We start from the raw sequence: 12,204 nt of genomic DNA, 5'->3' as shown, positions 1-12,204 counted from the left end.
AAGGCATTTGTGTAGTTTTAGAAACCAGTGTAGCACTACAAAATGTAGAGAATGAACTTGATTGCAGATTAAATTTTTGTCATGCAATATAAGGTTTACATGCTGAGAATAAAAATGATGGTTGAAACTGCCAAAATGTAGTGAAATTTACCATGCTTCTGGTCCCATGGGAACACCTAAAAGCTCGGTAATTTTTACCGAAATGCTTTGGTAACGATTTTGGTAAAACTAGCAATAAAATATGGTTCATAACATGCGATAAAATTTGGTAATTTTATCAAGAGATCTTAGCTCATGCAAAAAAAACATTTATTTGGTTTAATTTTACTTTTGTATTTTTTAGTAAATGAGCGGTAATTAGAATTTTCCGGGGAAAACGATACCGTATGAAGGGAAATATTATTAAACATAGTATTTTTTGGCTTCATTACCAGAACTATATTTTTTTTTATCACAAAGGTCATTACCATACAGTACTTTTAATTTTACCGTAATTTTTTTTCTCCGTGCGTGTCAAACATTTGAAACCGAAATTAAAACTTTATATATTCTTCCGTAATTCTATGTATTACTTACATTACTAACGATAATAGTTTCAGAAAGATAAATATTTAAAATTTACGGTCTTCTAATTGTGCTATCCCTTTATCTTTACCCGAATTTTTTTTTCTCCGTGCGTGTCAGACATTTGTAAACAAAATTAAAACTTTATATATTTTTCTGTAATTCTATGCACTTATATATAACGATAATAGTTTCAGAAAGATAAATATTTAAAATTTATGGTCTTCTAATTGTGCTATCCCTTTATCTTTACCAGAATTTTTTTTCTCATTGCGTGTCAAACATTTGAAACCAAAATTAAAACTTTATATATTTTTCTGTAATTCTATGTACTTATATATAACGATAATAGTTTCAGAGAGATAAATATTTAAAATTTACGGTCTTCTAATTGTGCTATCCCTTTATCTTTACCAGAATTTTTTTTCTCCGTGCGTGTCAAACATTTGAAACCAAAATTAAAACTTTATATATTTTTCCGTAATTCTATGTATTTATATATAACGATAATAGTTTCAGAAAGATAAATATTTAAAATTTATGGTCTTCTAATTGTGCTATCCCTTTATCAAAGTGCTATCCCTTTATCAAAGTGCTATCCCTGTATCCCCCGGATCAAAGTATGAATCAAAAAATATTTTCAGAGAATTTGAATCGGCGGTAGAAGTTCACAATGTATAAATCAAAAAAGTAATTTCCGTTTTAGCGTGAAATTTTTATCCGAATTTAGCTTCCACAAAATGAAATTGCTTTAAAGGAAATTAGTTTAAGCTGTTTACAAGTTTCATAAAAGTGTTTAGGAAATAGATGCATTTTAAAGTTAGCCTGAATTATTGGAAGATTTAGAAAGGAATAATTATGTTTCTCGGACAATGGGATAAGAAATATGACACCCTCTTGATATGCCCGCTGAAAAAAAGTAAACCCCTAGTTGTTCACAATAATTTGAATTTATTCAAATAAATTCGTTTATTAAGATTAGTATCTTGATGTAAATAATTTATTTTTCTCAATTTATAATCAATGAAAGATCTATTTCTATTCGTTGAAAATTAATTTTTAATAAAGTTCCATCAGACGGAATTCTTTTTCGATGACCACGCATTGAAAGTAATTATTAAGGCAGAATAATTTGTACTACAGCAATGCTAGAGAGGATTCTCAAATTGAGCGGAAACAAAAACTTATATTCTTCAATTACATTTCAAAAATAGAATTAATTTCCACTATGTAAAATTAATTTTTAATGAGATACTTGATACTTTTAATGATATAATTTATGTTTTGTCGATTTTGCAGTTTAAAAAGATATTGTAATAAAAGTTTTTTAGGGACTAAATTTTTTTACGAAATATTACAAGATTCTAAGTTTTTGTTTGTCGCAGATAAGGAAACCCCCAGTAGAGAAATGATACTTTCAGTGTCACGTATAAAGGAAATCTGTAATTTCCTGAGGGTGACATTTTTTAAAGTGAAATGGATATAAATCCGTGAATTGCTTAACATAATCGATCGCTGGCAATGTGAGTTCGGTGACACTGCGAACAAATATCTTAAGCGTTTTAATATTAAATAGTTCTCTAAGAAAATATTTATGTCGTTTTATTTTTTACACTGTTATAGACTTCGAAAAGAAAACTTTCGAAAAGATAAACTTTATAACTTACAGCAGCGTTATAGAACACAATACATGTTTAAAATAAATACATATAAAAGAACTTATTAACTTCTGAAGCTTTAAATCTTTAAATAATCAAATATGCATTAAGAAGCTTAAATGCATCAATATATATATATATATATATATATATATATATATATATATATATATATATATATATATATATATATATATATATATATATATATATATATATATATATATATATATATATGATATCAAAATGAAGATAAAACAAAGCAAAATTACAGACATATGAAAAAAAAGGGGGGGGGAGAGAAAAATAATAATAAAAAAAAAGACAAACAACAGGGGGAAAAAAAAGATAAAACATTTTTTTAAAAATCCGGAAAAAAAATATAATCTTTTCATCAGCCCAAACGATTATATCCGCAAAAAAGAGTGTTTTCTGACATTGTATCAATATAGCCAAAGAAAAATATATTGTTGTCATTCCCTGGGAAGGATAGCTACGAAGTCTTTTTCTTTTTATACCGCCAGATGGCGTTCTTTTTAAATTTGTATGTGTTTGTTTGCTTTTTGTTAATAAACTTTTACTTTCTGTCTGAATCTCGATCCACGGACTACAGTTGGCAGCATGGCTGTGGTTTTGAAAATTATGACGCAGTAAAATGTTTCACTTAGTTTCGCCGTGATTTACATCGTTTAGATTCCAAAATCAAAATGAACAGGGATCTGCCGAGTATCCCACTGCTGAACAGTGAGAATTTTTACCAGTGGAGTATTAAAGTCAAGGCTTTGTTGACACTTAAGAAAATAGCTAATGTGCTAACTGAAGAAGCCCCCGTTGATCCAAAGTTGCGGGAACAATGGACATTAAACAATGATGACGCAGTTGCATACATACAACTATCGCTTTCTGATGACCAAAGTCTTCAGTTCGCAAACGAAACTAATGCAAAAATTCTATGGGAAAAAATTCAAAGCACATTTACTGGTAAAACCGAAGATCGAAAAATCGATGCAAGTAACGAAATAAAAAATCTTGAAATGAAAGAAAATGAAAATGTGTCAGACTATATTGCAAGATCACGTGGACTTAAAACGAAATGTTCATCACTTGGACTGCAAATTTCTGAAAGGGAACTTGTTTATTATACTGTTAGAGGGTTACAAGGACAGTTTTCAAAAATAAGAGAAATCCTGAAAACCCAACGTGAAAAGCCAATGGATGAGATTTTAGAAATACTGCGGGAGGAAGAGAACAGCTTATCAAAATTAAAAAATGAAATTCCTAGACGAGCAGAAGCATTTCAAGTAAAATATAAATATGAAAATAGAAGCAGGAAGAAATGTTTCATCTGCCATAAAACAAATCACCTAGCTAAAGACTGCTATTTCCGAAACAAGAACGAGGGAAATCAGAACCAAACATCTCAAGAAAAAAGAACATTTAATAACTATAAATCGGGTATGAACAAAACCAAAAGCAATAACGCTCATTGTGCATTTGAAAATCAAGATAAACATTCTAGTGAAAATTTCGCACTTACCGCTGAACAAGAACAACATCGCGTAAATTCTAGTGCTACCGGTAAAAACAAAACTGTTTTCATTTTGGATTCTGGTGCTACTTCACACATGGTAAAAGATATAAACTTTTTTGAAAACTTAAATTATGTTAATGGGATAATACAATTAGCAGGTAAGAAGTCAAATTTAATTTCAAAAGGAATCGGTATTGTAAAAGCTACAACAGCAGTTGATAATTGCAGTAAAAATCTAACAATATACGATGTAATATATGTACCAGATTTACGAAACAATTTAATTTCAGTATCTAAATTAATTGATAAAGGTTATAAAATTGAATCTAATGGTAATGATATTTTGATTTTAACTAATGATAATCGCAGTGTTTTAAAAGCTGTAAAAGTAAACAATCGTTTTGAAATTTTAATGGAACCGTGTAATAACATTTCACCTAAATTTTTTGATTATAACGATGTAAACAATTCTGAGTTAGAATGTAATGAAGTAAGTAATTTGGATACTTATAATATTTGGCATAAAAGACTATGTCATTTAAATTCACAATACATGGTTAAAATGCAAAATGTTATTGGCATAAATTTTAAAGATTTTGAAAATTATCATTGTGAATCTTGTGATATAAGTAAAGTAACTCATAAGAGTCATCCATCAGTTAATATTGCACAAAGTAATTCTGTATTAGAGTTAATTCATGCGGACCTTGCAGGCCCTATAAATTGTGATTCATTAGGAAATTCAAGATATTTTTTAGTACTAGTGGATGATTTTTCTGGGATGTACTTTTCTTATTTTCTGAAACATAAAAATGATGTATTTGAAATGTTTTGTATGTTTAAAGAAAGGTATGAAAATTTAATGAATAAGAAAATCAAAAGATTCAGAACAGATAACGGTTTAGAATTTGTCAATAACGAGATTGATAGTTTTCTAGAAAAATACGGGATCATACATGAAAAAACAGTACCGTATAATCCTTCGTCAAATGGGCGTGCTGAACGAGCCATAAGAGTATTAGTAGAAAGGGCTAGAACATTATTATATGAAAGTGAATTACCATTAAAATTCTGGGCTGAAGCGATAAATTTTAGCACTCACATTTCTAATCTAACACCACGTAAAAATAAACAGAATCTTCCGATTGAAATATGGTCAGGAAAAGAACCTAAACTTAACTACTTAAAAGTATTTGGATGCGTCGTTTATTTTCATATATCTGAACAATTCCGAAATAAATTTGATGTTCCGGGAAAACGTGGGATTTTCGTCGGTTATTCTAGAGAAAGGCGCGCTTATAGAATATATGATGTCGATAAAAATATTGTAATTGAAGAGCGATCTGTTAAATTTAACGAATCATTAAGAGGAAGTAAATTTCTAACAAACAAAAATGAATGTAGCATATGGAACATTGAGGATTTGACCCAGTTTAATATATCTCTACCACAGATCGAAACTGAAACCCAAAACTTCCCTCCAACTGAATCAAGCAGTGAAAATTCTTTTTCTCATAAATCGTCCCAAGAAAGTGCCGATTCGCAAAACGAAAATAATCAAAATACTCCTGCATTAAGACGTTCTGAAAGAATTAAAAATAAAATATCAGCTAACGCGAACTTAGCCTTGAAAGGATCATCTATTCCTCAAAATTATGACCAGGCGATAAATAGTAATAAATATTCCGAGTGGAAAACCGCAATGGAAAACGAACTTCTTTCGATGGAGAAACATAAGGTTTTTGAATTAATTGAGAGGCCTAAGAAGGATAAAATAATAAAAAGTAAATGGGTGTATACAATTAAAAATGACGATAATAACAAAATTTACAAAGCGCGACTGGTTGCAGCAGGATTTAATCAAATTAAAAATGTTGATTATTCTGAATCATATTCACCTGTGGTAAATATTGAATCATTCAGGTTATTAATTGCTTTATCAGCAAAATTGGATTTATTTGTTAAATTTTTTGATATTAAAACTGCTTATTTATATGGTGATATTGATGAAACTGTATACATGGAAATACCTCCAGGCTCTGAAGATAAATATGGTAAAAATAAAGTGTGTAAATTAAATAAAAGTATTTATGGTCTACCTCAATCTGGTAGAAATTGGCATATAAAGTTAAAAAATGAACTTAAAAAGATTGGTCTCACTCAACTTGCATCTGACAATTGCGTATTTACTAAAATTAATGATAATGACTTTTTCGCAATTTGTGTATACGTAGATGATTTGGCAATATTTTCTAATAATCCGAAATTATACAAGGAAATTATTTCAAAACTTAATCAAACATTTGAATTAAAAGAAACAACTAATGATTCAAAATTTTTAGGCATTGAGATTTCACAAAAAGAAAACGGAATTGGTCTATCTCAAACTCATTACATTGAAACTTTAATGAAAAAATATGGTTTGGAAAATTGCAAGAAAACAAATATTCCCATAACTAAAGGTGAAGATAGATGTTTTAATCCTACTGATGATTTAGTAGATCAAACTGATTATCAGGAAATCGTCGGTGAACTTTTATATTTAGCAAATAGAACCCGACCAGATATTGCTTTTGTAACTAGTTATTTATCACAATTTAATAAACGTCCTGAAAAAAGGCATTATGTTTTGGCCAAGAGAGTTTTGAAATATTTGAACGGTTCAAAAGATAGAGTCTTGTTTTATAGTAAAGAATTTGGTATTTTAAACTGTAGTGCGGATGCAAGTTGGGGCAATGCAGAAGGAGGAAAATCTTTTTCAGGTTGTGTAATTATGATAAGTAATTCTCTTATAACATGGAAAAGTAGAAAACAAAGATGTGTAGGACTTTCAACATGTGAAGCTGAATTATTTGCTGCAGCTGACACAGCTCGAGAACTTACTTGGATAATAAATATGTTAAATGAACTGAACTGTAAAAAATTTATTGATGCTCCTGTTACTATGTTTTCTGATAGCGAAGCAGCTATTGACTGGTTAAATAATGGTAAATCTTCTAATAAAACCAGGCATGTAAACCTTAAATTTCATTTTGTGCGAGATATGATTGAAGATAAAATTTTAAAAACTGTTTATAAGAATACTAATGATAATATTTCTGATTTTTTAACTAAAGCTGTAACTTTTGAGAAGTTAATTTTTTCTTTGGAAAAAATAAGTTTAATTTGAAATTTATGTTAAGAGAATTAATATTTTTTATGTGTATATTGTTATATGTGTTAAAAAGTAAAATCCTTCTCGCAGGGGGAGATTGTTGTCATTCCCTGGGAAGGATAGCTACGAAGTCTTTTTCTTTTTATACCGCCAGATGGCGTTCTTTTTAAATTTGTATGTGTTTGTTTGCTTTTTGTTAATAAACTTTTACTTTCTGTCTGAATCTCGATCCACGGACTACATATATTAATACAATAGTGTGAGGAGCACTCAAAATTTTTTTTACAAAAATTACAACAAATAAAATAGAACACAATAAGTAAAAATAACACGTAAAAACAGAAAATGAAATAAAAGAAAAAACAGAATAAAACAAAATCTATAAAACGAGTAGTGAATTCAAATGTACTTACATGAACGGGAAATTTTTCGTATATATATATATATTAATGGAAATTAGTTCATTTAGCTACGTATTGAAAGTTGTTCTAGTTTGTATGGTGGAGCAAAATTCCTTTCAGTTTTTGTGAAGATTTTGGCCATAATAGTAATGATTTTAGTACTTTTGAGCGTTTTAAGACATAGGCATTCATTCAAAACAAACGAACAAAATTAACTCAAAAGAATTGTTGATTTATTATTATTTTTTAGAAATATTATTATTAGACACATTGCCATGAAGATATTAAAATTATAAAACAAAAGAATGCTCTCTCATTGGGATGTATATCTTTCTAACATTCTTCTTTCGTAAAGTTATTTAATGGTCGGACCAAAGGATTGAAGCCCCCCCCCCCCAGTCCTAACGCCAATTTAAAATTAATTGAATTGTTCACGACGGTGGTTGAATTGGTCCCGTTGAACAGTTAAGAACAATGGAAGAGATCCGTAGTTGACCATTTTTCGAAAGAAAAAATAGCCAAAAACCCTCTTAATTAATATTAATTTTGAAAAAATTTGGCTATAGCTTAGTCTCCAAAAAGACCATGAGAATTAATATAACCACGTAACTGAAACATTTTTGTGGTAAGAGAAATAAAGTGACTTAGATGTTCGATTTAGTCCTGACAGTGAGTTAATGATTTTTGCATTTCTATTGAATTAAAAAGTTAGCGTTTACATTGCTAAGAAGAGAATAAAAATTTATATTTGTGTTTTTTATAAAATCTAATGAAAATTAAATAATTTGTTTAACTGAAAATTATATATATATATATATATATATATATATATATATATATATATTTACATACTTTTTTGTGTGTGTTTATAAATTATTCGTTTTAATCTATTTTAAGAATTTATCCTCAAAGCACGGATATGACAGGTTCTCAAAAGCAGATCGATAGGTATTAGGGTGATACGTGGACAGAAAACAATATTATATTTATGCGGGATCTTCTAGGTTAGTGAAAACACTCTAAGTGTTGATCTCAAGGGCTCTTCTAAGTTTGATGAGAACCTATTGATTAGCCTGTTATTGATTATTATTTTAGAATTTTGCCTTAATTCTTCATGTTTAGCACGCTCAGTGTAAAGTGAGATGATGAAATCATGCATCTTAACGAAATATTAGTTTTAATTCACATTTTTACATCCCTTTTAATTATATAAACTAAATAATAATAATAATAAACTGAATCTAATATGTATATAACTATTTCAAAAATATTTTTCTATCAAAATATTTTGTACAAAATATTTTTCATTTATAATGTTCTTCCAAAATATATTTCTGATAAATATTTTGATTTTATGGAACAAAATAGTGAAAATTAATTTTTGAGTTGCATCTTGAGGCGTTTTAAGTTTAATCACGGATTTATAAGGTAACTAACTATAAATACTGGATTGTAGTTTCTATTGCTAAACAGCGGTTTGAACGGCAAGTCTATGGCATCATTTTAAAGAATGACAAAAGCAAAAAATATGTATGGACTCAAAATATTTGTTTTGAGGTAAAAATCTAAAATTAATTTACTAAGTGTCTCCTGGGTCATTTAAAACTTACATAAACTGATGTAAGAAAATATAATTTCGACTGCCTTTTGTAGAAAAAATAACAATTACAGTTACATATATTTTTGTACATCTATAAAGTTTTTTTTTCCTGATTCAAATTTGTAAAATTTGTTTTTAAAAAGTTCTTTAAGTCATTTAAAGTTTGGACACTCTTCTCTCAAAAGGTTTGTCATTAGAACAATTTCTACTCAAATCAAAAGCCTGGGGCACTATTTTGCCGAGGGAAATTTGTACAAAATATTTTTATACAGAAAGTGTTTATACAAAATTTGTGAAAATACTTTCTAAAACCAATCTTTCCTTTAAAGTTTTATCTATTTGGCTTAGAAAATCTAGAAATTAAAATGCCACCAGTTGAAATATATTGGTTTAAGTCGAAAGCGCACAGTACCATTTTAAACTGTAGTAGGAAATATTTTGTTTCAAGAACTTTTTTTTTGTGATGCCAATTAGCAAAATAAATTTCCTTTCAGTCGTTAGGCGTTTTGCTATATACCATGCATTTCGATTGCCATTTATTTTAACGATGTTTGCGAAGCCACGGTAACTCAGGGGTTAGAGACTTCGCCTCCTAATGAAGTGCCCCAGGTTCGAATCCCACAGGTGGCTGGTTGATGTTAATTCTGTTCCCGGCTCACAAAGACCACAGAGCTGACGTGAAATATTCTCAGGGGTAGACGGATCATGGGTTAGAATTCTCTTGCCGTCAAGCAAACGGTGGGTGGTTTTCCTCACTATGTAACGCCAAATGGGGATTAGTTTCCTCGAAAAATCCTCCATGAAGTAGGCTAGTTTGTTTAAGAGTTCTTCTGTCTTCTTAGTTTGGTATAAAATTACAAGGCTACAGAGTTAAATATTGATGATTGTAAACTCTGAATTTTGTTGGATGTTCTATGTTGATTATAAAATGAAATAAAACGAAATTAAATGAAATTAAATTAAATTAAATAATAAAATAAAATGATGCTTGCTAAAAATAATTTTTTTAAAAATTTTTTTATTAGTTTTCATAGTGGGTTGTTTAATTTGTAAATTTAATGTTGAAAACTTGGTGTTTGACTTTCATTTCTAGAAAAAATTACAGCGGAAACCTAAATTGAACGATACAGTTTTATAAAGTGATACTTAAAAAAATGATTTATGTCCAAATCAAGCTTCAAATTTTAATGATTGCTTTCTAAACAATTCTTTGAAAGGTCAGTCAAATTTTCAATAAAAAATTTATATTTGATTGCCGTTTGTAGAAAAAAATTATGTACTGCGCTTCACTTTTTGGTAGAATGACCTCCAATATATATATGTATGTCCAGAAGGTAATCTTTCTGTTGAAGAAATTTGTACATTTTTTAAAGAGTTCTGAGTCCATTATATCAGTTCCATAAAAAATTGAAATTTCACTTTAATTTCTGCAAAAAATATTGCTTTAAATAAAAGTTTTGAACACAAATTTGTGATATAAACATCTGAAGTCGCTTCACAAAAGGAACCATGGAAACAAATGGAGTACTAAATCTGATTATTTATCTCAGATTCAACTTTCTAATTTTTAAGCAACTTGTAAAAAATTTCGCATCCACTTCTTGTTGACCATTTTTTTTTATCTATGAGTTTATTTGATTATACGCCAAAAAGCCAGCAATTTCAAACTAAACTAATGAGAGAAACAAGTAATCCCAAAGAAATTGAAGTGATCAATTTATTTTTTTATTATTTAATAATCGAAATGAAAATACTGTTAAAATACTTCGAGTGTCCAAAACACGCCGCTCCTCTTCCAGACGATACGTTAATAACTAAAACTTAAAAACAGATTAGATGTAAAAAAAAGACTTAGTGACCAACGAAATAAATAAAAGGGAAAAACTGATGGGATTTGGGGAGAGCAGAAAAACCATGCCAAATCAAGGTACGATACAGTTCCATACACAATGTAGGACCGGAGCAGAATTGAGATCATTTACGGAATCGATGAAGCTATAAATGAAACAGACTAAAGATAATTAAAAAGACTCAATTCTATAGTCATAATGCAAAATTATTATTAATATAATTATTTAAATTAAAATAATAATATATACTATTATTATTTAGAATAGAAGACATTTATTTTAGAACACCATAAAGATATTTACCCTGCTTGAAACATAGTTTTGACTTGACTGAAGTTTTGCAGTTAAAATCCAAGTTATATCAAGGAGCAAGTACGTGAACATGAGATTGGCATGAATAGTATTTCTCAAACACCTTAAATCTCTGCAATTTAAAAAAAAGTAATAATTATTGTATGAATCATGTAATGCAAAAATTAATTCCGTACTTGAAATTTGTAATAAAACTCATGATATATTTACTTGAAACATATGAATATTCCCAGAGCTAAAGTGAGTGCTATAAGAGAAATTCCGTAACCTACATAATACACTGTGACAGCATCTTTCATATCCCATAAAACCTACAATGTAAGGAAAATTGTATTCATATATGCAACATATAGAGTAAATAAACATACAATAATGTTAAAATAAGATATTTTTCCAACCGTTTATAGATAATTAATTTGATCAAGATAAATTAATAGTAATTAATGATTCATGTTCGTAAGGCAGAGCTTTCGGTGTAATGGAAATTTTCACTTTATAGAAGATAATACAAAGGGAATTCACTTCATTCACATTAATTAAATTAGATGCTAAGAGAACTCAGGCAGACCCTCTTTTAACTTCACAAAACACCACAGTGCAAATAAATTTAAACATCTATATCAGTTCCCAAGTTCTTTTTAAAAAAAACAAACTTAAATATGCAAATAAACCATAAATTCCTCCATGGACTACTACTCTGAATTTGAATGGTACTATAATGCTTTACCGAGAATATCAGATTTATTGGATTACGTCCAGAGTTAGATTTAAATGAAACTTGGTATATGAAATTAGGTTCATATAATATATTAAAAATCCTATCAACAATTGTAACACACATGCATTGGCGTGTAAAATCAACACCTCCTAGAGGTAGGAAGGCCTCAGCACGGATCAATTTAGTAGTCTCATGTGACGAAGTTAACTGCTCAGTAGATGAAAAATAAGAAAGATGCCATTACGTTCGGGGTACTAAGCTGCGCAGTGGTTGAAAATACGAAATATGTCATTACGTTTGAACTACTAAAGGATATTTATGGTAACCCGTACAGAGGCCTGCTCTTTTCTACGAGGTGTTGGTAAAATGCTCATTAGAGTCGGAAGGTATGAAACAGTGTTAACAAAATCAAACAA

The 12,204-nt window shown here is 29.0% G+C and overlaps 1 protein-coding gene across 2 annotated transcripts in view; it reads right to left on the bottom strand.

Annotated features, from left to right (window-relative positions):
* The window catches only part of LOC107452238 (diuretic hormone receptor), a 240,918-nt gene that overhangs the window by 48,272 nt on the left and 180,442 nt on the right, over positions 1-12,204 (bottom strand). For both annotated transcript variants that reach the window (XM_087169169.1, XM_087169170.1), the window contains exons 6-7: positions 11,281-11,381; positions 11,062-11,182 (exon numbers count right to left, since the gene is read on the bottom strand). In XM_087169169.1, coding sequence (XP_087025295.1) covers positions 11,062-11,182; positions 11,281-11,381 — 222 coding nt within the window. The remainder of the gene's footprint in view (positions 1-11,061; positions 11,183-11,280; positions 11,382-12,204) is intronic.

This window comes from Parasteatoda tepidariorum, chromosome 8 (genome assembly GCF_982258835.1).
Source record: "Parasteatoda tepidariorum strain Cologne lab strain chromosome 8, Ptep-v5.0, whole genome shotgun sequence".
NCBI lineage: Eukaryota > Metazoa > Arthropoda > Arachnida > Araneae > Theridiidae > Parasteatoda > Parasteatoda tepidariorum.
Note: the sequence above shows the minus strand (reverse complement) of the source record. Positions and strands in the feature narration are given on the sequence as shown.